We start from the raw sequence: 27,248 nt of genomic DNA on the forward strand, positions 1-27,248 counted from the left end.
ACCGCTCCCAACCTGTGATCTGGCTGCGCACGCAAGGCCTAATATGGATCGTGCTCGACTACTCGTCTGGCAACCTGGAACTGATACTACAGTCGTCACAGCCAACGGGGGATTTAAAAGCCAGCCAGCCACCGTCCGCTTCGGGCACGACATCGTTTCAAGTATGCCTTCCTCACCAATGCCATTGTTGCAGGTTAGTTACCTGGCGGGTGCTGCTTCGGTTAAATCTAGCGATTATTGTATCATAGCGATGTCGTGCCCGACAGAGTGGAGTGACGCGTTTAAGCGGTTGGTTACTTTGTTTGCAAAAATGTACTTTACTTTGTTTGAGCTGTTACTTGTCCTCGCGGGTGACGTCGAGCCGAATCCCGGCCCAATGTCCAAGGTTGAGGCAGACGCCTTCGCTGCTGCCTTGGAACGAATAAATAAGCTTGAAGACGCCGTGGCTGCTATGCAAGCCGATTGTAAAAATTTCCAAAAGGGACAGGCAGCTGCTTTGGAAACTGCACGCAAACATGCAGAAAATGAGAAGACTTTGCGCAGTGACTTGATACGAGCGAACGAGGAACGCGCTGCCGCCGTAAACGAAATCAAAGTGCTAACTTCGAAGCTAGTAGCGTTGGAATCATCTGTGCCATCTCAACCAGCTGGGGATTCTGGAACGTGTTTGGAAACATAGCGTGACGTTTCCAATCAGCTGTATAAAATATCTTCTAGATGTGAAAATGCAGAAAACCGTATGCGACGATCCAACCTGCTCTTCTTTGGAATAGCTGATGAGGCTAAGGAAAACTGGGCAGCTTCAGAAAAAAAAGTGATACAATTTTGCTCCGAAAAATTGGGTACGGAATTCACGACTGCGCAGTTTGAGAGGGTGCACCGATTAGGGAAGTTTGCGGAAGGCAGGGTGAGGCCTATTATTGCGAAAATGACGTTTTTCAAAGACAAAGGCCGTATCTTGTCTTCTGCACGCAAACTGAAAGGGTCTGGTTTTTCAATACGCGAGGATTTTTCGCCAGCTACCCGGCAGGCAAGAAAGCAGCTAATTGCTTTTGCGAAAACTGAAGCAAAGCCATTTACGTTGTCAACCGATCGACTACGAATTGGGGACGCCATTTATATGTTTGATAGCACTCGGAATACAGTTGTTCCTTGTGTTAAATAGCAGCAAACTACACTGCATGATGTGAACTGCAGGAAGTCAAAACCACCTGTCATCGCACCATCATTATCAATATCTTTCACAAATATCCGAAGTCTGTTGCCTAAACGCGACGATATTGCCTCATTTCTTGATGACTGCAGTTCAGATATTCTTGTTCTTACTGAAACATGGCTACACTCTGAAATAACAGATAATGAAATATTTCCACATGATAGCACATATAACATTTTAAGGTGTGATCGGACCGTAAAGAGAGGTGGTGGCGTACTCCTTGGTATCAAAAGAACAGTTACCTCACAAGTTATTAATGTAGATTCCAGTATTGAGATAGTATGGGCTGAATGTCAAACCTACAGAAACAAGCTACTGATAGGATGCTGTTATCGTCCTCCCGATGCAAACCAGTACTTTCTTGTCGAACTGCGCAATAGTATTTCTAAAGCCCTTGAGCTCTGTCAGGCTGATATCGTCTATGTTTTTGGCGACTTTAATTTTCCATTGATCGACTGGAATAACCTATCATCCTCTTGTCATACATCAATGGAGTTCATTTCTTTAATGTTAGATTTCAATTTATTCCAAATAATTACCCAGCCCACCCGTGGCACTAACATATTAGATTTAGTTTTCACTAACACCCCTGAAACAATTGGTGAAGTTGTTTGCTTAGACGGTTTCAGTGATCACAAGCTACTACAACTTACTCTTAACATTCCCTTGAAATATACAGGCGTCTCAAACAAAACCATTCGTGATTACAACAGGGGAGACTATGGCAATATTAACAAAGAACTTGATACTTTTCTTTCTGGCACCTTTTTAGCTTCGTTTTCTGCTCGGTCAGTCAACGAAAACTGGCTTCTGTTTAAAGAAAAGCTGTGTGCTTTAGTGGAAACGTATATCCCCCAAATAAGAATAACAGGCGATAGACAGAACCATTGGTTCACCAAGCACCTTCGACGGCTCAGAAACAAGAAGAAAAGGCTATACGCAACTGCAAAGCGTACAAACTCACCCGTGGTATGGGATAAATATAGCTTATTCTTGAAAGTTTACTGGTCATCTTTAAAAGAGGCTAAAGAAAAGTACTTCTCTCAAGATCTACCTTCACTACTTAAAAACAACCCCCGAAAATTCTGGCAGGTGATTTCACCCAATAGTGGCTCACATCACATTTCACCAAGTGATGGGAATCAAGCTCCAATCAGTGACAAGGAATGCCCAGTCGTCTTTAATGAATTTTTTTCATCCATATTCACAGTAGAAGACCATTCTAATCTACCGGAAGTCACTGATCTAGGTTACCAGTACATGCAATCCATCGATATAACAGAGGACGGTATCACAGGTCTCATAAATAACCTTAAGTTGACTACTTCTTCGGGTGTCGATAATATTAACTCAAAAATTTTAAAGAATACTGTCACGTTATCTAGCAAATTTTTATGCAATATTTTCCGCCAGTCGTTGTCATCAGGCCAGCTTCCCTTAGACTGGAAAATTGCAAAAGTGATACCAGTCCACAAAAATGGTAGCAAGAATTCCCCAGAAAACTATCGGCCGATATCATTGACAAGTATTTGCTGCAAAATGCTTGAACATATCATTGCATCTCACATATATCATCATTTGGAATCAAATAATTTTTTCTTTATTAACCAACATGGGCTTAGGAAAGGTTTGTCATGTGAGACGCAGTTACTAGAATTCACTACAGACTTGCATTTTAACATGGACCATAATCTTCAAACAGATTGCTTTTTTCTGGACTTCTCAAGCCTTCGACCGTGTGGCTCACTGCCGTTTAATTTCCAAATTATCCGTTCTCAAATTAGACTGCTTAACGCTCTCCTGGATTCGTAACTTCCTAACAAATCGTCAGCAATTTACAGTCGTTAATAATTTTACGTCACCCCTTGCATATGTCAGTTCCGGTGTACCGCAGGATAGCGTACTAGGACCCTTGCTTTTTCTTATTTACATCAATGATCTGCCCAATAACATCTCATCCTGCATGCGTGTTTTCGCCGATGATTGTATATTATATCGACCAATTCGCAGCCTTGATGACCATCACATTCTTCAAGAGGACCTTCATCTCGTTACCAAATGGTGTGAAGACTGGCAAATGCAACTTAACTCATCTAAATGCCAACTAATGACATTCACGCGAAAAACATCAACTCATAGGTTTTCCTATTATATGAACACAAATATAATATCTCAGGCATCAGCATATAAATACCTAGGCGTAAATCTTACACCCAGCCTTTCCTGGGCCTTTCACATTGCAACCATATGCGCAAACGCTTCCAAATCTCTTGGGTATATTCGCCGCAACTTGCGTAATAGCCCGTCTAACATCCGTAAATTAGCATTCATATCATTTGTACGCCCTCAGCTCGAGTTCGCGTCCCCTATATGGTCTCCCTACCAGGAATACCTAATCCACATGATAGAAGCCATCCAAAACCGAGCTAGTCGATTTATTTCCCGAAATTACAGCTACCAGTCAAGCATTACTCAAATAAAACTCGACCTTTCCCTTCAATCACTGAGTAGCCGACGTGACATAGCACTCCTGTCCTTGCTCCATAGATATGTTCACCAAATCAAGCCACCAAACTTGCCACTGGAACGCGCGTCTTGCACATCACGACGACTTTATAATGATTTAAGTCTCACTCGCATTTATGGCAACACTAACGCATTTAACTTCTCGGCTTTACCACGAGCGATTCGGTTATGGAATTCGCTTCCTAATAGCACTGTCGCTCAAATGAGCAATGATAAATTTAGACAACTACTGAACCTACAGTCTTCATCATAACAAATATCTTCATCTGTACATATGTCATGTCATATAATGTCTTTTTCTTGTTATTGTGGTTTCAATTTTGTTTGCTTTATGTACTCGCGCTATGTACGTTATTTTGCGCAAGTGTTACATCGCCTTTTATGTTAGGGTGAAATGTACTTTTCATTCCTTTCCCGATAACTCCTTGTATTGATTTAGCGTTTTTTTAACACTGTTTTGGAAGCATGTGATCATTACAAACATTTTTGACTCTCACATTTTTTAGCGCTCATATATCTGTTTTCTCTTGTCATTTGTTCAATGACGCCCCCCTTACTCAATGCCACCCTTGGGGCCTGTAAGGTACTTTGAAATAAATAAATAAATAAATAATCTACAATGGTGCCAACACGATGATGCGATTACGAGGCAAGGGGTACTCAGACTACTGAATAATTTCTACTACATGTGGTCCTTTAAGGAGCACACGGGCGTTTCTGCCTTTCCTGTTATTGAAATGTTACCGCCGCGTCCCTGCAATCAAACCTGAGCAATCGAGCTCAGCAGCGCCACGCCATGACCACTGAACAAATTCGCATTCGATCTTGGTTAGTAAGTAATGGGCGCAAGTAAAGCTGCAGAACTTTCTAAACCGCGTTTGCGACACAAGGTGCGACTATATCGACGAAGTTAACTTTTCCGAGGCTGAAATTTGCGAGCTTTGAAGAAAGCTCTCGAGGTACAAAAAAAAGGAAACTGTAAATACGCGTTTGGGTACCTGAAGAAGAACGAAGTCCATAAGCACTGCGCGGAGAAGACACAGGCGCTAAACATTTCGGTTAAGCCTAACATCCACGTGACAGCCGAATAAAACTTACTTGTTTTGCTTCATAAACACCTTGCTGACATATCTCGGTGAAAACTGTTTACGAGAGTGATCCTTTCTGTGCACTGAACTTAACAGTGCGCAACACTCACCTGCGTCACTGCGCATTATGGTTGGTGAGCCAAACAGCCACCTCTCTTATCAGCTCTGCATTTGTTACAAAGATGCAATGGCTAACGCGTGCCTGCACCTTCAGGAAAGCTGGCTGTATAATGCACTTCCGTTGTTTCTCCAGCTTTGCTGATGTCTTCAGTAAAAAAAGAAATGTCTAGACGCAAGCGAGCGATAAGCGGAAGAGGGAGCTCACCGCTTCGCTCGTACGCATTTCGAGAGAGTCCCTCAGGATGACGACAGGAATGCTCGACGGGAAGATGAGGTTCGACGACGCCGCGGCCGCCACGGGAATCGCGTACAGCACGGGGTTGGTGGTGGAGACCGATGCCTGCGGTTCGAGGCAGAGGCGCACGAAGCTTATTTTAGACTGTGGGATACACCTGCGAACTGCGACTGGGACATAATCGAGACAGTGTGCAATATAGCTGCACAGTAGGCATGGAGCAACAAACGGAACGCAATATTTCCAAGTCGTCTTACATAGTATAGCTACACGAACACGTAACTAGTTCACGGTGAGAGAATATGCAGGGCGTTCCAGCTGATGCCAGCCAAGGTTTAAAATATTCAGGTACGTTCTACGAGGTCTCGACTAAATGAATTGTTGGCCGCTACTGTGCGGGGGCACTGAAACACTTTATGAATTATTTTAGTTACACAGTTAGTCAAGATTATTTATTTAAATCCGCTATGAGAACAATTTCTAGTGACGAGCGTTTTAAAAAACGCCAGATTGAATGGTAGTTTAATTCTTACCAACTGTGTAATAATTTTTTCCGCGTCATAAAAAACCTCCTCGTACATAACCGCCCCCCTGACCTTCACCCCCCCCCCCCTCAAAAAAAAAAAAAAAAGTCTCGTGACCATTATAGGATGAGAGCGATCTTAACTTTGTCGTGCAAGAAACAGCACGCTTTCCGGCAATTTCAGGTTGTTCGTCACAGCTTTTCCACTAGAAGGCCCCAACAAGCATGTCAGAATAGCGTCTGCTGTACTACACGAATGGAGCAGGATACATAAATTCTAAAGGTACAGAATTACGATCAACATCAACAGAAGTAACAGAAAGGCACAAATGATAGAGCTGGTGCGCTTGAAATTACCGAAAGTTCAGCAAGTTGGATTGTATTTATGGTTGGGAAGCTATTGTTTCTTTGTCCCTCTGGCCACATTCTTCTTTTTTCTTTTTTGCTGTGTTCGTAATTTTCCAACCGCCTTATACTCGTAAACATTTAGTGAAGCGCTCAAGACCAAATGCAAATGGAAGCGGAAGAAACAAAGAGAGAAATATGCAGTGAGATTCTGTGCAAGCATTAAAATGTACCACTGAAATATTGTCGCAAAACAGGCTTACAATATGACATAAAGAAACTGACGATAAAAAAATTCGGTGGTGTGGTTGCAGCGTAAGGTAAGCAACGACAGGGAAATAAATAAAATTTTAGGCAACACAGGAGCGAACCATCCTAATTATGAACGAATATGTGGTATTTGTTTGGGAAATAAAGGATCAACGATATAGTTATATGTTATAAACCAGCATATAAGTAAACTAGACAGGCAAGGATGCGTAAAAGTGTCAGCATACTAAAAAGACGCATACGAGCAACGTAAGTGTGTGTGTGTATTGCATATACAGGGTTTCCCAGCTAACTTTAGCCAGTCTTTGAAAATATACCGATGCACTCTAAGACGACGCGACCAGATGCATGTTGCTGACTATAGTACGTAGCAAGTCACACTATCTTTTGTATTTTGCTTAATTGTATAATCAGGCAAGATTGTTTAACCAACTTCTGAAGCAACGAAGTTAGGCAAAAAATTCAAATTAGAAAGTTGTCCAAAACGTCCGAATAAACAGTTTCCAACTTTCTATCTATTAGGCGTTAGTGTTTTCCGACTTACTGCAGATGCCCGCGAAATACAGAATATACCACGTGACATGCCTGCTTGTGCATCGTGATTGCAGCGCTCTCAAACGTTTCTCGTACAAACGAACACAGCATCTAGCAGAGTTTGCTGCCGCTTAAAATGCGACAGGCTGTGACGCAGGCGTTGGCTGTGCGATTTACGCCACCGAGGTGCTTCTCTCGTGGCAGTTAATGACAGCGACAAGCAGGCGCAACGGGACAGAAGGGAAACATTAATCTTCATATCTGCGTTTTTCTCACCATATAGCTCTTCTAGATTGCTCAAAATGTTTTATGGCCACACCGAGTTTGTGTCACGTGACGTCACAAAACCACGAAACTTTACTACGTCAATGTTACGTGCCCTGACTAAAGATGCATCATTATGCCGAAAAAAAACTCAACGTCTTTTAATGCGAGAACATTACTTGGCTCATTGTGCGACCCCGCCGCCACCAGAAAGTCATGGCAGAAAAATGGCACACAAATTACGCCAACTTTTCACCGTCGATTACGATACTCACTTATGCACAATTTTAGCGCAGCTCTATGCGTGGTTTCATTTCTCAAGATATTGGCTGTCGTGGACAATGTCTCGTCTGGCACGGCACAAACGGAGCGAAGTGTGGCGCGACTGCCTCGCTAATGGGTAGATCGCAAGAGGCAGCGCGTGGACGAAGCGTGGGTGCGATTCACACTGGCCGCCGCAGTCAAACCTGCACTCATGTTGCGCTTTCTTTCCATACAAACGACGCGCGTTACTCTGGCGCCATCTCGTAGCCATGGTTACCGCAGTGCGTGCCTTGCGCGGCACTACGCTTCACACGCTGTCGTCATACCCTCCTTCTTCGCTTTCCGCCTCATGGTGCCGCTGCACCTTCCTCCTCCGCTTTCCTCTTCGTGCTCTCTTCGCTGTCGCTGTCTTTCAATACCTCGCGGCGCTCGCGTTCACTTTCATCCTTGGCTCTGCTCGTTCGCGCGATTACGAGGGACGACTCGATGCTAGCCGCAGGAACGGGCGCCTAAGAGCTGCGCTTTAGAAAAAGAAATTCAGAGGCATTCTTTTCTGTGATGGTGGATGACCAGCGGAGCTGTATATGGGGATAAATATGTTCATAATAAAGATGTTGATTGAAAATAAAGACATACACCCCAATGAATTTCGTTTTTTCACGATTATTTTTTAAATAAATAGTATACTCAATGCTTTCCCGATTTTAAACCCTCCTCTGTCTGATATTTTTCGATTCATCATTTGGTCACCAAGGTGACTATCGCTTTATGATCGCAATGATACACTGCCAGTGGCTCTGTCGCGACACCGGAAATGTTCTCGGCGAATGTGAGGTCTATGCACGACCGATCACGCGTAGTGGACACACTGACGTTAGCTTAACATTGAGTGCCGAACCTTTCCAAGAGAAGCGCCACGAACCACTTTCCGCATGGCCGAGACACGTCTACGTTGAAATCGCCTACTATTACGATGGGAGTTGAGTCGGTAGGGGCGATCTGGAACCAAAGGTGCACACGCTTGGCGTTTGCGGCACGACCTTCGTCCATATTACGAGCCGATGGACGGTGCCGCGCGCATTCGCGCGTCTGTTCACCGGGGCGTTGTTCGCAAACGCGCTGTTCTTCCGCAGTGCCCACAGCCCCCGGCCGACCCATTGCACGGGTGAAAGGGAACTGAGATAAGCTTACGTAGTTTTCATTACAGAGCCCCTGACGCCAAGCAGCAATTCACAATGAACATAGTCTATTCGGGTTTTAATATTTTGTTACAATACTTTTTTAATCACAATACGTTTTCACGCCTCTCGCAAATATATGCAGCTGTGGCATACCCGGCGATACGCTTTTGCTTATCTCTGGGGTGGCGGCCACCTTTCTTGCCTAGGCACGCAAGCCGCCAGGACGTAGCGTAGCGTACAGCAGTTATACTCTCTAAATGTGACCACGGTGGGAATTCGATGCTCTGTCCCGCCGCCACCGCTCCGCAGTCGAGCGCGCTAACCACTACACCACCGTTGCATTGCACCGCTGTTGCAACAGGCAACAGTCACAAAAAACTGACTCGCCACGGCGACCATGCGAAAGTGTATGGCCAGCGAAGCTGTTAGAAAACCACTCAAATTCCGTCGCTGGACACACGAAATGTTTTATTGTTCTGGCTTGTCTTATCAGGACACCGTTGTTGAGCATAACGGTTTTGCACTCGTCGGCGCTCATCTTATTCACGCTGCTCTTCAGGAGAATTAACTTTGCGTGGTCTACCCATAGCGGTCTTGAAATAAACTGAATGAGTTGCTAGACAGGTCTCCCTTTTAAATATGAAGTTTGGTGGCACCGCTCACTGATTCGTATGCTGATGCTGCCCCCTTTCCCACCGGAGTAGCTTATGCAACCGTAATCTATACCGGGAAACACACGCGGAAAGAAGGAACGCGCCTAGCAGTGTTCACATGCGCCTTATCATCCATGATGCGGTTTTGACGCTTCTTTTGCACTTTTCTTTATTGAAAATGAATACTTAGCTGTGTGTCGTGTGCGTGATTCCAAGGACTTTTTCTCGGTTCAATCTTTTCTCTTTTTTTTTCTGACGGAGACAAAAAAATCCCGGCCAACTAGAGGCTAACAGCTTCGCTGCAATAGCTTCGAGGATGTGCACGTGGTTGGGCTCTGCCTGGCGGGTAATTCACTAGATGGCGCAACGATGTGGCGCGACCTAGAATTAATGTACATAGCTCCCTGTGGGAGCCATATACAGTAACTCTAGCACGTCCATGCTAGTCGTAGGATGCTTGAATCGGGACGCTCATTAAACGTCAATGTTCATCGGTGCGATGTGTGCCGATCTCAGCGTGCATGAGATACGCCTCTCCAAATAACCGCCTCCCGAGGCACATCGTGTTCGAGAACGCGCCACGCACAGTGCACGAAGTAAGGTACGCATCGATATGCTATTCCCACCACAAGGCCATGCTTTTGTTTAACAACTCGGACCCGCAGACGCCATCGCCGCAGCGCATGAGCGACGGCGGCGAATAAGATCCAAGGCGCTTAAAGTACCCGTCGGATGGGGACTGTGACATTCCCCCCACAGTACGAGGTGGAGTTCGCCTACGAACCCGATGAAGAAATATAGTGTCATGGTGCCACTCGGAAAAGTAGTGTAATCGCTTTGGCAGTGTGGTGTCATCGTGCTGAAAAGTGATCGCGAAAGAACACTCAACCCAATGTGCGTCAAACGCTACTTTAATGAGAACTCCGCAAATAAATCTAAGCTGAGAGATCGCAGCATGGCCGGTTCGTCGTCTTGCGCTGTTGCGACTTCATAAGCAACATACACGGGAACATTGCGCAGTAGCACTAAACACAGCAACATTTCGCCGCAACGCTAAACTCAGGGACATAACTCTGCGACACAGTCGGCGACAAGTAATGCTCTCGCATCTGCAATCATAAGAATTGATTAAATGCCCCCATAGTTTTCTTTTCTTCGTTGAATAGCCGAAAACTGTCTCCTTCAGAAAGAGATAGAAGATAGCTGTGCACTGATCGCTCCAGCGCTGTGTACTCGGAACAGTCGGCGAGAATAGCTTGGTCTGTCTATAATAAAGAAATTCCCGCTGCAGCATAACGTTTCCAAGCCCTTTTGGCACGTCTACGACGTCGCTATGCCAACATTTTCACTGAATCTCCCTTTTTGCGGCATGTTTAACGCCCCGTTGCACGCCGCGGCAATCGTCGACGAGCCACCGTAAGCTATGCAGTGGGAAGCGGAACCATCGATAGCGCCAGCATTACTTTCCTCACCAGGTTAATCTGCTTAACGGCGCTAGCTCGGCCCCAGCGAAGGCCTCCCGTTTTCTGCGAGCCCCTCTCCTCTCCTAAGCCAATTAGATAAAGGACAACATCTCACGGTGGGCAGTGCTATTCGCTTTGAAAGCAAACCGGAGTCCCCTTCTATAAACGAGCAGATCGTTGGATTGGCCTGTTGAAATAACCTTGCGGATCACCACCCGCACGTAAATTTCACGTCAAGAGATTGGCATGAAGTCCGAACGGAATAAATTTACGCTGTATTCACGTGCTATTAGTAACGTGCTTCGAATAAAACTTCAGTAAAAAATCAGCACTTGCGTTTTACCCATTTCATCTTGTCTTTGGTATATGGAGCTATAAAATATGAAGACTGCGTATTTCGCTGCGTAGTCTATGAACGCACAGACACAGAAGGTACGCACGATCTCAAATACCACCGGCATGATGAGGTTGCAGAGCGGCATACTGTTGATGAGCTCGGCGAAGCCTGCCGCCGTGAAGGCCATCAGCAGCTGGATGGTGACGGGAGAGCGCGCTTTCCAGAAGGCCATGTCCACGTTGTCGAACACCGCCTTGACCAGGTTATGGCGCTGCGCGTGCCCATTGTAACCGCTCAGCTTGAAATCGGTAAATTCATCAGTAACTGCAGCTGCAGTTGAACAGATCAGCCAAATGTGCCGCAAACACGAGAGATAAAGAAATTCTTGGCATCTGAGGATTGTTGTGCATGTCTTTAAAGGGGCCCTGAAGCAATCTTGATTCTTTCGGGCAAACGTACCTAATCGTAAGGGCAGGTCCTTCCCATTATTAGGTGACACATTTAAGCGGTCCGCGTAAAGCGTCTAATTTATTATGAAGTTTTGAAAATGCTCATCGCTACCGATCGCAGTGGCGCTGCTCCCTTGTGCTTCCACCCGCCCCGTTACAATTTACGCAGTTGGCGCACGTGACGTGAGGTAGGCAAGCTGTCCGATTGGTTGACTAGGTAGCCTCATCGCGAACTTTTCCAACTTTATGGTGAAGAAATGTCGCTCGTAAAAGTTGAAATGCTGGTTAATTTGTTTCTACAAAAAAAGTAACAAAGAGAATCCCCGACGACAATTTATCGCTATACGCTCGATCACTTCCAGCACAGTTAAGTGTCGTCTGCTTGTGTTACAACGTGCTCCATGTTGATGCGAGCTGCGCGGTCAGTGTGGGTGTCGAGGTTTCCTTTCGCGAGGACCACGAATCGCCTTTGTTGCGTTGTGGGCTGCAAACGTAGCGACCGGCGACGTGTCAACTTGCGAAGTCGTGTCCTCCAGCAAGGCAACAGGCAAGGAGAGCGACGGCGCCGCATCCGGATGTCGGTACCAAATGGGCGCCAGAAGCTACGAGTTTGTGACCATCACTTCAGGCCGAAAGATTGCTACCACACTCGAGGGTTTTTGCATGTTCGGTATTCTGGTAAACGCAGGCGTAGTGGGAGTTTTGCTAGAGGGACGGAGGCGCGAACGTTAGCGGCCTGCAGGGTGCTGCCACTTGGTGCTACAGAGCTGAATGAGACAAACGCAGAGCTAATGTAGCAGGAACCAAGTGTATCCTACTTTTCTGCTTGTGTAAATCTTGGGCTCCTGCGTAATGGTGAACACATTGTTTTCTTAAATGTTTAAAATGCTTTACACTTGGCTACAACATTTGATCTATGTTTGGCTGGTGAAGTTCTGCGCCAGCGGGTGGCTGGCACCGCGCCGGCAGCTCATGCTAGAGCCCCTTCTTCACAACAGTAGTAGTACTATAGGGGGACTTTACGCCACGGCGAATCCGTTAAAACGCCTAGCCTGCCTGCGTTTAGCGCAATACAGGACACGCTCAACACATCGACAGAACGCACGCGACGCACGCTACTCGGATGGCTTTCGCTGAGGATCGACAGCCTGGCGGCGAGCGGGGAGAGGCTTCGCGCGCTGTCTCCCAGACATCCCAAGTAGGCGACATGATGTCAGATCATGGCGCAGAGCCAGTGAATGCGGAGCTTAGCCCCCATCACTCGGCGAAGTATGAAGGTAACTTGTAATCGTCCGTAGCTCTCTTAACATGAGACGTTTCACTGACGTTGTGGCGCGAACGTTTTACTGCAGCTGTACACTACGCGTCCACAAAATCTCTCCAAGCTCTTTCGGTGTCCCTTTAAAGCTCTAATGCATGGATGCGGGTGCGGCTCGTATTGAGTAGTTGTTTCTGTCATTAGTACTCATTTTACGCAAGTTCTTGAATAAAGGCTAGACGATTTACAAGCATATTCCGTATTAGTCCATGTTTGCCGTGTATGCTTGACACGGGAGTAGTTTTGAAAGTTTACGACATGCTGTCTACGTTAGAAGAGTCAACGGAATTGAATGAAACATTATTGGTCATTGGTAATTGATGCAGCAGCATAAAAAACGTGCATGAAATAAGTTTCCCAGAAGCGTAATTATATGTTGCGTGAGGGCTCCAGGAATAGGCAGTCAACACATGACCTCACAGGTAAACGTAACGTCTCGATGCACTACGAAATAATGATGCGGAAACCATCAATGAAGATCAATATAAGTGAATCGGAACAAGCGACAGTCCCCCCTCCCACCCCCCTCTCCTTGGCGCCCAAGAGAACGCACCCTTTCCACCAGCCCCTGCACTGGCCTTGCCGGGTTTTCTTCGAGACAGCCGCGGAATGCGAAAGCGTCCACTCTCCTTGGCAAGTCGGCGTGAACGCCGTCGCGCTCAACGGAACACTCCCCTGCCTCTACGTTGTACAGTCCGACCCGACATCCCCTCCCCGCTAGTCCTTTGCGCAAGAGCTCACCGCGAAGCCTCCACCTCCGCGCCCCACTCTTCTTGGCAATTCGGTTGCCCAAGGCCCGGCTCTGTTTTCCTCGGCACATTTCGTCGCCTTCTATAGTGCTAGTCCCACTGCCGTACTACCGTCCTACCCCCGACCCCGAGAACGGCTGAACGACCCAAAGAAGGTTATTTTCTTTAAAAAAACCATGCAACTCTAGCATACTGTTCTGCCACTTAGTTCGGAACACAATCGAGTGTAATGGCACATAATTTAGCAATATATACAAGTTATATAATATGTACGTGTTATAGGGAACCAAGTACAAAATATTGCCTAAACAACTCGTAACCCTTAGCCGAAATTACTAATTAAAAACATGTGAGAGAGCACATATGCTATTTTACCATATGGATTCGAGTTCTCAAGAACTGCATCTGTTTTTTTTTACGCTTTTCAAAAATGACATTCAAATAAGTTCTCAAGTGAGAGTTTTTGCGGACAACTGCGCCATTTATAGGCAGATAACTCCTGAAGATGTCACTAGCTTACAAACAGATTTTGTGCAACTTAGCCAGAGGTGTAAGGTGCGGCACATGGAGCTAAACCTGGAAAAAACAAAGCTTACTACATTTTCTACACTTACTAATACTCCTCTAAACGTTTACACAATAAACAATACAGGCATGGATGGAATGCAAAGTTTCAAGTACCGTCTATTTAACCACAGACCTAACTTGGCACACACACACAAATAATATATAACCAAGACGGCATTTAATAAATCAGGATTAAACAAACGTCACTTGTATCCTGCCAACTCAGAAACGAAGCTTCATGCATACACAACTCTCATCCTGTGTTTGTTAGAATATGCATTGATAATATGGCACCCAGCTACTGTTACTCTGCATAACCGCATGGAGTCAGTACAGAATAAGGCGATAAGATTCATACTTTTTTCATATTCACCCTACATGAGCGTGTTACTGCTAAATAGCAGCTCTGAACACTCACCGCAAATATTCGCGTTTAACATTCTTTCATTCTGAATATTAGGGCGAGTCAACATTTCCAACCAATGGCGTTAAACCGGCGCATCACATTTCAACCAGGCGGGATCATGAAAACAAAGTGACCCAAATTTGCTCGTATATTAATATACCAATGTTCACCTCTAGTGCCATGCATAAACGTTAGCCGAAAACATTGTCGCTCGCACTGATGCAGATAGTTTTGGAGCATCTTCTGGAGCGTCCCCATGAACAATGGCTGTTTATATGCGTATACGTCTCTTAGAATTATGGCAGCGGCGCTGCATGTTAAGCTTTTCGTTTCGCGCCGACAGAAAACTCGGCCCCGCTGTGCGTCGCCGAGCTGCGCAACCTCCTCGCATCACACATGTGCGTAGGGCGCAGTCTGGCCGTGGCTTGCATGCGCTTCCTTATCCCCAGCCGATGAGAAGCCAGTGTACGCTTAGCCGTGGCGTCACTGATATGCTAGAAAGCTCTGAGCAGCCGACAGACCTCTCTCGTTTAGTCAACACGAATGCGCAACTACCATGGGTAATGCCACTAGCTTTCCGCGATTCCGCAAAAAATCACGGAATTTATGTTTTTTCGCGGAAATGCGATTTAAAAAAAGAAAAGTCCTTTTTGAAGCAGCAGCGAAACGCTGTTTCTCGAAATTTTCACACGGTAGCGGTACGCGTCTTACAAATGACAGATCAAGTGAAAGGTGCCAAAGCAGACGGAAAAGTCGTATATTCTTGGTAATTAATAGTGGGCGAGCTTTTATTACCTCGGCACCTTTTACTGATGAAGAAATTTAATTTCATATTAAATTACTCTCGCCTTATAAACAAGTTGGCTAGGTAGCGCAGCCGCCACCCGAATCAAAGGGCTCAGCCGTAGCCGTAGTCATCAATGCATCCAACGTTTGCTTCAACAGAATGTGCGTAATTTAACGGTTTGCTTTCTGTTTCGAGTTGGTAATCAAGATGTCGCGCAGGATCTCATTTGAGCAAGAAGACAGCCAAAGAACGTGCTCGAGAATACAAGAACGCCAGCTTTCACGAAGATGCAGGAGCCCTTTTTTGCCGAGTTTCTGCGAGCAGTTGACCATCGGCGCAAGTCAACTATTGACGAGCACATCGAGAGCAACCGTCATCGTAAGAATGCAGAAACAAGATACTCTTCTAAGCGAAAAATGGCGAGGAATGATCAGAAGACGGCGCTGGGGGTTCAGGAACGCCGAGAAAGGAAAGCCGACTGCAAACGCTTGAATCCGCAATCACCGCTGGCGAGGCGAGACACGACATTGTGCTTAAATTCATGGACGTGTTAATATCCGCGAATATTCCCCTAGAGAAGGTGGACAATCCGAAACTGAGAACGTTTCTGCAGACACACGTTCGGAACAGCGGTTGGGTGCCTGGATCTGATGCGACTTCCAGAACTGTTTCAGAAGCATGAAACAGCTTTGAAAGCTATGTTTCAAGGTACGACGGTGTCAGTAATTACCGATGAAACCACCGAGGACCGATCAAAATCGGTTGTGAACGTGTTGTTCGTCCAGTCAGCCAGAAGCGCGAGTGCTTCGCTACAATCTGCACTCTACAATCTACAATCTGCCTTGTCGAAGTAAAATTCGTAGATTAAGTGAACTCGTCTGCGATAGGCCGCATTGTAACGAGAACAATGACGAAGTACGGAATTGAATTCTAGGAGGGAAGAGGCTTTGTACGCGATAACGCTGCTTATATGGTGAAATCATTTAATGAGTGCATAAAGCCACTGTGCGAAGGCGCTGTTCACATTACATGTGTAGCCCATACATGCAGTAAACATCGTAGGCAGCACATTGCAAGTATCCTTTCAATTAGTGAACAGATTAGTCGCTTGTATAGAGAAGGCGTTCCGGCTGTCGAGTAGAAAGAGAGCTTTCTATAAATCTCATCTAGAAAAGTGCAGGATTCAGTGTGCCAAAACACCTCCAGCACATGTCAAAAGTAGGTGGAATTCGTAGATTGGGGGGGGGGGGGGGGAGCTGTTGAGCAGCATCCTGTATACTTTGAGAACTACTCGTCTTTGCTAAGGCAAGTTCATGAACGGTATGGAGAGACTGCATGTGTTGATTCTCTTCTGGAACTTTTGAATGAGCCCTCAACTGAGCTTAAGTACAGCATGCGACGCATTGCAGTATTTGGTAAGAAAGTTGCCGGCCTGCTGAAAGCAGCTGAGGGTCACCGTGTAGCCTGTCATAAAGCGTACAATGCTTTGTTTGTACTCTGGGGATATTTGGAAACAGCTGCACAGGAAGATTTTGAAGCACAACTGAAGAAAGAAAACATTCTACATGACGAGGCCCATCGGATTGCAATCAAAATGAAGGCTGCAATGAGTAAAGCAGCTAGCAAAGCGCTAGCATATTTGGAGAAATCTGACACTTGGAAGTTCTCCACGAGTGTGAGGAGCTTGGATCCTCTGCAAGTCGGGAGTCTCTCAGAGAAGAGTTCAAAGTTTGGAGGTGTGCCTGGACTTGGGAAAGAGTCACCAGTGCTAGCTGCTGAATGGCAAGTCTACCTCAAGCCTGCCCAAGAACTCAAGTCTAGTGAAAGGGACTTAGCGCCACTTCTTTCTCAACAAGAAAATCCAGGTGTAGATTTTGATGTTCTGCATTTCTGGACGGGGATGGAACAGCTCACTCCAACGCTTTCTTCCATTGCCCTTAAATACCTGTCAATGCCGATCAGCTCTGTTGGCGCAGAATGATCATTCAGTCGCTATGGTGACATTGTGTCCCACAAGCGCCATTATCTTAGTGAAGAGAGTACAAAGCATCCTATGATACTCAGCCACAACAGCTTCCTTCAGTTTTAAACATGCAAGCTTGTTTGTAGTCTGAAAGGTCCTAATAAATAAACTGTTACATGTAGCTTATTTCTGTTCAATGTTGCCGCGGAATTTTGCAGATTCCTCTGTCTTGATTTGCAGAATTTCAAGTTTTCTACCGCATAAAGTTAGGCGCTCAAATCATGGGGCGACCGAAGAAAGGCAAGACTCCCGAGGAAGAAGCCGCCTACAAGGAAGGTCCTCGCGTGGCTCAGCGGGACTCCGATAGACGAAGGAGAGCCGATCCTGCCCATTGTGGCGAGGTCGCCGCCGACAAACGCCGTCGCCGAGCCGAGGATCCCGAGTTTCGGGCCAGAGACAACGAACGCTGCCGACTGAATTTTCTGCGTCTCCGGGAGTCGGTTCCGGGCATATGCGCCACCGAAAACCTCCAGCGTCAGGCCCGCAAATCCATTGGAGGTGCGAACGGCCGCTTACAGCCCGAATTCCCCTGGCCTAGAGTGGGCATAGGTGGTGTGAAGTCATTGCTCTCCCATAAAAACCCGCACGCTCGCTTCGGCGGATTTCAAGAAGCTACCAGGTAGTACAAGGCGTCGGAGCTAGCAGGAATCTGAGCTAAGGCGTGGTGTTGCAGCGACTGGCACATGACACCGACGCATATGGTGTCTCAACAAATCACTTCTGTTGCGGCGGGCGCCTCAAATAGCGCGCCGTCTCAACCGAAACCCCCCACAAAGGAGAACGGCATGATTTTTTTGAAGGATTAACTTCGCCTAGCTCCGCTGGTCTGTGATGTTTGCGATAGCAGAGCCACGCATTTTTTTGGTTACTTGTGTACATTTAAATGCGTCCTTCAACTCTTATATTACAATACTGTACTTACCAATTCCGAGATTCATTTCAGTGTTGTTATGTTTGCGTATTCGGAATTGTGCAATATTTCTCTTGTTGCGCCTGATTTAAATATGGATGGCATCCTGAATATGTCGTTAAGCTTCCTTTATACCACAGTGTTTTCATTTTACTCAACTCATATCTTTCTTTTTCTTCTTGTTTGTTCAGGTGTTTCTATGCTTAACACAATGATGTACTGCACACTCCCTCCTCCTATGTAATGCCCTTCTGGGCCTTTAGGATACAAAAATAAATAAATGAATAAAGTTGAAACGCGAGAACTCAGAACTTTGTCTTAGCGCTATTATCAAAGCCGGCAGGAAATCTAATGCAAATGTAACAATACGCTCTATATAGAATCAGAAAATTACGAACGTTAAGTAAGCCCTAGCTTCTGCCTTCTTATTGCACCTACCTCGGCCATCTGGGAGAGCATGGAGGTGGATCCGCAGACCAGCAGCAGTGTCCAAGACACATGACTGCGCACCGTGTCCCAGTCCAGGATCCGACGCCCGCTTCCCCATGAACGCTGGTCCTGACCACTGGGCAGCGCACTCAACAGAAGCACCGTGCCGCATAATGCCGGAAGCGTCGCGCACCTGTTTCGGCAGATAAACACGGTAGGAGAGATTTATGGGGCTCTTCCACCGTGATCCCAACATCAAGACTCGAAAAGGCAAACTCGATCAAAGCAAACATGCCCATTCAGCTCAGTGAGCTGGGCTGTAAAAATCACAACATAGGAGACCACCGGTTGTTTTCCGAGCAGATCGCTACGGGCATTGTATATTATTAGCGCTTGTATACTTTCCACCTATCAGGCACCGGAGGTGCAGTGCGCCTTCCTACCTCCCTCGCCCTCCCACTTCGGGCTACAGCTTGTGGAAATGGGACTGCACAAGGTTCACCCAACGAGCGACGGTCAGGAAAGAACACAACGCTCCTACGCTCCGCAAGGCACAAAGATGCTACGGCAGGGTTCGTCGACTCTCCGTCACGGCGCAAACAAGGCTTCAGCAGGCACGGCTTTATTCACCCAAGATGCAGAACAGTGACACAGTCACGGCGCTTACGGGAAGGGTTCACCGCAAGACCGATCGAGTACTCGTATTCGTACCCGCTGCGCTAGGGCTAACGGGGCAGTGGTCCACCAAACGCGAGGACGAGAAGTCGCGGAATCAAAGGCCCCACGTAACCACCTTCTTGCGGGGGGCCGCATCCGCAGCGGCGATGAAGCGCTCAGCGGAAGAAAGTTCGGGTGGAAAGGGCGCCCAAGGGTAATTAATCGGAAAGCCAATCAGGACGCGTCCCGTTGGCGTTTGCTTGCGCAGTGACTCAAACCCGGAAGCGTATCTACAATTGCTAGTAGGTATAGCGGGGCATCGCACTTGCGGAGACGCCGGACGTTTGCGCACATGCGCGAGTAAGAGCGCGTGCGATAGAGAAAATGTGGAGACGTTTTATCCTTGAATATATGATTATGCCTAGGCACTACGGAGGAGTTTCTTAGCGCGTGTTCTACGCGTTTGGTCCTAGGCGTGCCGGCAGAAGTCGCGGGGAGTGGGAGTGATGAACTTAGTGTCTTAAGTTGGCGGCTTTACGTTAATATATTTATTCAATCGTGTTTTTTTTTTTACTAGTTGAAACAACGTGTCAATATTTCGCTTTACTGGAGGCGCCTCTATGACACAAAAGCGGCAACGGTGTCAGCAAAGCTAGAACCCAGACAGGTCCGTGGGTTGGGGATCGCTGAGGCCTGCGCGTGCCAAGGGTGTATAAGATCGGTTGTCCGCTATCGCAGACAGCCCACTTTTTTTATGCGAACACCCTTTGGCACGCTGCGGCGTCCGCGGCCCCAACCCACGGGCCGCCCTGCTACCAGCTTCGATCCCCCCGCTACGCCTTGGGTGCCCTGGAGATCCTGCGCCGCCTACTTTATTATAACCTCAGGTGCTTTCCTGGAGCCTCCCTTCGCCGGTTACATGTGCCCTCCTGGAGGAGTGCTTGAAAACATCCACTCTATCGTCGCGACAAAAAAGGGCCCCAGAACCTTGCCCCTTCAGACACAGCGATCACCAAATGGAGCGTCCGTGCCCACGGCGTCACCGCGCGGGCAGCCAGCGGCGCGGCGCAAACAAACTCGACCACACTCCGCGATGCCGGCATGTCTAGGGGACAAGCGCATAGAACACGCGCTAACTTCCTCCGTAGTGGCTAGGCAGAGTCACATATTCAAGGAGCAAAGGCCCCCAGATTTTCTCTCTCGCACCCGTTCTCACTCACGCCTGCACGAAAACATCGAGCGCCACGAGAAACGCCACGCCCCGCTGTACCTACTAGCAATTGTAAAAATCTATGGGCACTTTGCTGAGTTAAACTGCGATAGGCGAAAGCCTATCTATGACCGCCTCTGTTGCTGTTGTCTGAACTGTACTACGAACGGACGCCGCAGTGGCCGCGAGCATGGGATGCAAGCGCAGTTCGCGCGCTCTTCGGAGAGTTCCGATATACTCGGCTATGTTTTTTTTCTTTTTCTTCTTTTTTTTTTAATTTTGGGGGGCTTTAGTATTTTTTTCCCCAATGTGCCGCCAGTGGGATCTGAAGATCCGAACCCATTGCGCTCTTCGGAGACATCCTACTGACTTGATCATTCTTTTTTAACTTTTTGTTTGTTTCTTTTTTTTTGCGGGCAATGGCGGTTCTGAGGCGATCTATGATGTTCAGCCGTGGGCAATGCTTCTCTGTGCTGTTCTGTTCTCGCATGCCTCGGAACCACATATCAACTTTGATAGATCACCCATTGTTCACATAAGGCCACCTATCAACTTTGATTGATCACCAAGGTTCATCCATCAAGCGCTGTGACAGTTTTTACCTGCTGTAATTGATCACCGCTTTCCTGCGTCCACCACGGACTGTGCGCGGACACTCATGAGCGACTAAAGGCTTACGCGTTAAAAATGCACCCCGGGAGGGGGAAGAACGGTTTGAGCGCGAAATTTGCTCTTGCGCGCTAGCCGTGTCCGCCATGTTGTCATTGTGGCCGCGGATCTCGGCGATCGAGCTACCCACAACGCGCCAGCTGGAGTAGGAGGCGCGGGAGGGCACCCCGATCCCCACAAGATGCAGCATAATGAGATCACAGAACCACAAGGCCAACTTTGTCGTGAATGTCCATCGTGTAATGGTTCCTCTAGTCTATAGTCATTTGTTGTGTAGAAAGGTAATTATTTCAAACGATTTTGCCGACGGAAATGTTTGCCGTTGCTTGAGTCGGCTGCTGTCGTGAATTTTTTTGTGTGGAAGCCGTCATAAGCGGCCAGATAATTGCATTCGTGCTCTGCTCTCTTCTAAGAGGCCGCAGCTCTGGCGCAGTAACCTGTGTTGGAGCTGGCTGCCTGCCTTGAACTGCAAGCACGTCCTTCTAATTCTTCCCTGATGAACGTAAACGTATCTCGAGATAAATGCAACAGAAGTAATAGGTGGACTACATACAAATTTATCCGGATTGTTATTATTGAAGGTTATATAAGTCTGCCTACCACAGACAGACGGACGGACAGACAGGGAGATCACATATCTACTATCATTGGGAGCTCTGAAATATTGAAGAATTATCACGCAGACGTTCTTTGGGGTATTTGGTGTACCAACGTGAGCTTTTTCGAGCAGATAAATCTGGGCTGTGAAATCTCGTGTCATATTCCTTACTTATGCGTGTTCTATAGTTTCCGTTTTCAGTAGTGGAAATTAGCTTGTGATAATGCTTCATATTTCTCTGTAAGGCGTGGAGTGGGGGCCAGTTTTGTAACAAGCTCCTCACTTCGCCTCCGATATTTAGGAGTATTTTTCTTCTGCGTGCTCTGTTTAGGTGATCTTGAGGCGTATAGTTGTCAGTCACTTTTCTACTGTTCATATGCGCATAAGTAGCTATGCCTGATTATTGAGTTATTTTCTTTCACTAGACACAGACGTGGTTGTCGTGACATATAGAACCGCTGGTACGGCTACTCATAGCGACAAATATATCACGCACAGCAGGAGCCCTTCTCAATCACGGCACCTGGTACAGAGCACATGGTTTTGCCGCTATTATACTGTCCATGCGCCAAAGAATCGTGGATCGTACCACGGTGTCGCACGTGGTTCCTCAGCTCGCTTCAACTTTCCCCATCTGTTTGGTCGCAGTGGACTCCCGCTCCATACAGCAATGGCTGCTTCATTTTCACAAATTCAGAAGCACTACACAGTAAAAACAAAATGACTGTGCAATTTGTTCAAAGCCATTCCGGTGTGCCTATTTTCAATAGAGAGATAATGTTTCCGTCGGTGCTGAGCGCAAGCAGGCTAAGAGAAGCGCCACCACCTTCCGAACATACATCTACCTGTTCCGCTCTTTCGACTGCTTCGATTAATTTATCACCTGGTATATCATATAAAGTTTATGTAGATAAGGTATGACAGCTTTCGATGAGAACTGCCTCTACGAAGAGGCCCCAGTAATATCCTGCGGAGTCAGCGATTGATATATCGCTTTCCGTTCCCTGTCAATAAGCTTAAATCCTCGAATATTGAAGATGATTTTACTTACACGTCGTAGGCAGTTGCATAGGACCAGGTGACATAGAAGATACTGAAGACAGTGAACATATAGCAGAGCAGGAGATCTGCGTAGCTGTAGGAAAACTGTGCGTTACAATACAGACAACCGGATGTGATAAAGACATGAGGCATACGATCACTTTCCTGTATGCAAACGGCACAGACAACGGGTCAAGACAATTTAATAGGATGCTTTGGCTAAAAAGAGCGCCTCTGCCCTGTTCATGTCACTTGTCCATCTCCTGTCATCAGCACTGGTCGCCATGTTGAATGTCTTAGCGTCATAGATTTTCTCACTGTACTACTTAGAGGGAAATCTTTGTCTGCTGAGCTTTTGCATGCATGGGAATGCCGGTGTATGGTGACTTCAGATTGGCATCGTTCTCGGACAGGGACACCTTGAAGACGCACCTGGCTAGCACCGTTCCGTCTGGCACAATGATCCATTTCCAACTAAATCAGCGCGTATAGAGCTGTCTTATCTTTAATATTACACAAAACACAATTTTAATTAGGAGTACTTGTGATTGAATGTACAATTATATGAATCATACAACGCCTCAGTGGGCTCTTAAAGTTGGAAGACTAGACAAGATTCCCGCTGGCTTTAGAATACTTTGTCGTCTGCTCTTGCTTTTCTTCGCTTGATTATACACTGTAGGTCAATAAACTTTACTGAAAAATGAAATATGGGTGAATGAAAACCATTTATGAAGATTTTATTTGAAGAACGTGTTATCTGTGAAGCCATTACCCCATTTTAGACGAAGCTTCGTACAACACCAGCTAAACAAGCCTCGCACACCCGTACACCATCATTCCCATGAAGGCACAGCGCTCGTTAGAAAACTCCCATAGGCGGTGGCGCCAAATTTCCCTCTAGGTAATATGGTGAGACACTCTGTGTTTAGCCTGGGCACCTCGTTCATCACTTTTTATATGGGTGCTTCAAAGTGTTCAGGAAGTAACACGAAAACGTCGCGTCTGAAGAAACTTGTCCGCAGAAGAATTACAGCTGCAACGTTATTGTTAATTATAATTGTTGCAGTACGGTGGATTTTGCCGACAGCCCGAGGCTAAATGACATAAGGCCCATCATGAGTAAGCATTCTCATACAAATTTCTGTCGCAATTAATGCCCAACATTGTAGACGAGCTGATGACTCGGTAGATTGTATACGCTTCTAATAAATTTCGTCCCTCTTCAAGGCTTCTTTGTTAGTTAAATAAAAGCCCAATCTCGCACTTGTGGACTTACTATCCTGTTCAATGCAAATTATTCAATTCAGACTCATTATTTATCTCTCAGTGAGAGATAAATAATGAGACTGTTCTCGTGCAGTGCACGAGAACACTTTTGAAAATACGACGAAGGCAGGAGCTGTCTATTTGACGAAGTTTTGGAAGGAGTAGGTATGAAAGTTCGTGAGATCCTCTTGACATTCTGCTGTCGCTACTAACAAATCTCGTGGCCAATCCTATGGGCAGAACCGGAGCAGTCTTCTACTGTTGGATACTGGAGAGCGCTTGTTGGCTAGGCCGATCCTGCGCGGCAGGCGATTTAATGCCAAATGTCAAATCGCCAACTAAAATGCAACATGGGACCCTCTAACGTAAACCTATTCCAATCTGCTTTATTCCCATCTCTTGAAGTCAAATTTACGTAGCCAGCGACTCAAGCACGGGGTGGTAACACACAGCGTTATTTGAAAAGCCCAATCGAAGGGGTCCTCGTTTATAGGGGGACACTTATTTTGCTTTAAAAGCGAACAGCGTTGTCTCCATTAAGCAGTTATTCTTATCTGATTGGCTTACACGAGGCGAACAGCACGCTCAAGTAGAGAGGGTTTCGATGTGGCCGAGTCAGCACAGTGAAAGCAGATAGTCGGATGGGAAGGGTGGTGCCGGCTTCTGCGATTGCGCCGTTTTCCCTAGCTTAGCTTGCGGTAGCTGGTCGAAAATTGTAGTGCCGTGTAACGGTAGGAGAAAGATGCCGCTAAAACGGATCCTCAGCAAAGATGAGCCGGCAGAACAACGCCGTATATGTGCCGAAAGGGCTCGTTAACGTTACGCTGTCACGCAAAGAAGGTTTATTATACGCAAATAAATGCATGCTCCCTGGCAGCTCCGACTGCTAGTGCCAGAGTGATCGGCGGGTAACCATCTCCTATTTCTTTTGGAATGGGGCACTGCCTGGCTATTCAGAAAAAAAATCACTTTTGTTCGGCGTAATAATGCGCCTTTAACGCGTACACGTCACTTTAACGCGGTGAATTTTCGTCGTTTTATGACGGCGCCAGAGAGACTGGCGATGTGAACGCAGCCCGAAAACGCTTGACCAATAGCAGAGAGCTAATGTCGAAAAACGCATCGAATCAGAAATAATTATGTTCGTTTCGTTTATTATAATCACGCATAATCAGTGTGGACAAAGGGTATCAAATGGGGCGTCTCTGCCGATTTCGTGACAACGCGTGTAAGAAAGTCCAATTGGCGGTGTTGCGAAAATTTTTTGACCGATCGTGGAGGGCTGATTGCAGAATTGGAATAGAAAAGTTTGGAATAGCTTCACGTTATAGCACCCCAGCTAAAATGACACTCTTAGCTTTCGCATCAATCGCAGCACAGTAATTGGTTTACTATGCAGTGTGGATTAGGCGTTGTAAACACAATGCAGGACACAAAATTAGACGGAAGGATGCCGTACTTGCTAATAAAGTAAGATTTAAAAAACAGTTGCGTGCCTTTGAGAATAGCAGAAGGAAATAAAGGAAATTGCCACCATAATTTAAAGTGTCAACACTGATCATTTACAAGAAAGCTATACGCCATATAATTATTACACCAAAGCGCCGTATAACAAGCGGATAACATAGTGAAACACCCGCATTGTTGGATAATGCCTAAAAACAGTATACGTGCGTGTTTACCGATAAGATGTAGTGGTTGTCAGCGTTCGTACACGTGTCCGAAATTGTCTGATCGTATCGGCTTCAAGGGACGCATCGGAATGGCCCTTCTACTCACGTGCAACATTGGCACGGCCACATAAGTGAGCGCAGTCGCTTGTAATGCAATGCGCTGACAGTTGACCACCCGTTCCCCACCTTCAGCGACGCTCCAAGTTCTCAAACGCTGCCAGGAGCCGTTATGGCAAATGTAAGATTTTCTAAAGCAAATTAAGCACCACCTTGTGGTTTTTTCTGTACAAGGGCAGTAATTGGTGGACATCTATTTTTCAGCAAAGTTTCTTAAATTGCACTTACAAGTGCAGATAATTCGTAGAACTTCAATGGTTCTGTAAAATGAAAGTCCACAGCACGCGCGATTGTTTCAACGTTCTAGAAAATTGCGTGAACGGGAATACTGAGGCAAAGTGATTAACTAGTCGATGTATTGGCTCCGGAGCCAACGTTTAAACAGCTGAGCTTTTTTTTGAACAAACAGCAGTTTCTTTATTCCAGGGTTTATGTAGCTGTCTTCGTATACCGTAATTCCAGCCAAAGAATCATACTACTGCCCTCACGAATATGAGTCCCCATTGAGGAAGCGTTATTTAATGCTTGACGTTTTTCGCTGATTCTTAACCATTGAGGGTCAGTCTCGTTTGTCACAAAAACATTAACATCTCTTGAGAGCATCATGGATGGCTTCGATTAGCACGACTAGTGTTCGAAAAAGTCGTTAGCTCAGGTGCCAACCATGAGGGTCCGTCACGCCGGTATAAAAGCACCGTTTGTCGACGGCGAAACATGCGCTCACTGTCTGCGTGTTTGGTGTCTACTTCATGTAGTTACCCCAGCGTCACACCCGAGCACTGTTACGCACCTGCACTTTCCATGCCTCTTCCGTCTTTCGGCGACCTTCTGCCGGGCATCTTCCTCGGCTCGCTTGATGGCTTCACCCTCCCTGAAACCGAATTATTTATGACTGCACTGCAGTCCTTAGGAATACCTTAGAAAGGCTTTGGGGAACGTGGCAACTTCAATTAAAATGCCGTGAAACAAGCGTTATTCAAAAATAGCATACAAGCATTACCGTAAGAAAAGCTCTTCGTACACAAAATAGCACGTGTGGCAAACTTTTCTTCTTCTTCTGGGCCGGTATTTTGTAGCGATGCCTTTTCCGATTCTATGCTTTTTCAGGCTTCTCGCGCTTGGCCACTGGTCAGAGCGATGGTCTGCCCACATTATCAACGCGATCAGGCGGCCGTGTGTGGTGAATGATAAGAATAGCATAGAATACGGCATAAGGCATCGCTACAAAATAGCGGCCCAGGCCCGTCGCCGCTTTTAGACATGAGAGAGTAGTGCGGTACGTCTTAAGAGACGAGGAAGAGGAGTTATAAACGATGGAGTCGATGAAGTGATGAGACGTAAAAATAAAACCCGGGTG

General features: G+C 46.5%; 1 protein-coding gene and 1 pseudogene across 1 annotated transcript in view; one reads left to right on the top strand and one right to left on the bottom strand.

The window, feature by feature from the left end:
* Nucleotides 1-449: 449 nt before the first annotated feature.
* LOC142575001 (uncharacterized) overlaps nucleotides 450-27,248 on the bottom strand; it is a 31,896-nt gene continuing 5,097 nt past the window's right edge. Inside the window, exons 2-7 of the mRNA XM_075683978.1 lie at nucleotides 26,682-26,762; nucleotides 22,843-22,926; nucleotides 18,667-18,850; nucleotides 11,123-11,290; nucleotides 5,156-5,290; nucleotides 450-503 (exon numbers count right to left, since the gene is read on the bottom strand). Of these exons, the coding sequence (XP_075540093.1) occupies nucleotides 450-503; nucleotides 5,156-5,290; nucleotides 11,123-11,290; nucleotides 18,667-18,850; nucleotides 22,843-22,926; nucleotides 26,682-26,762 (706 nt within the window). The remainder of the gene's footprint in view (nucleotides 504-5,155; nucleotides 5,291-11,122; nucleotides 11,291-18,666; nucleotides 18,851-22,842; nucleotides 22,927-26,681; nucleotides 26,763-27,248) is intronic.
* On the top strand, nucleotides 15,994-17,384 carry LOC142573852 (uncharacterized; annotated as a pseudogene).

Source organism: Dermacentor variabilis, chromosome 3 (genome assembly GCF_050947875.1).
Source record: "Dermacentor variabilis isolate Ectoservices chromosome 3, ASM5094787v1, whole genome shotgun sequence".
Classification (NCBI taxonomy): Eukaryota; Metazoa; Arthropoda; class Arachnida; order Ixodida; family Ixodidae; genus Dermacentor; species Dermacentor variabilis.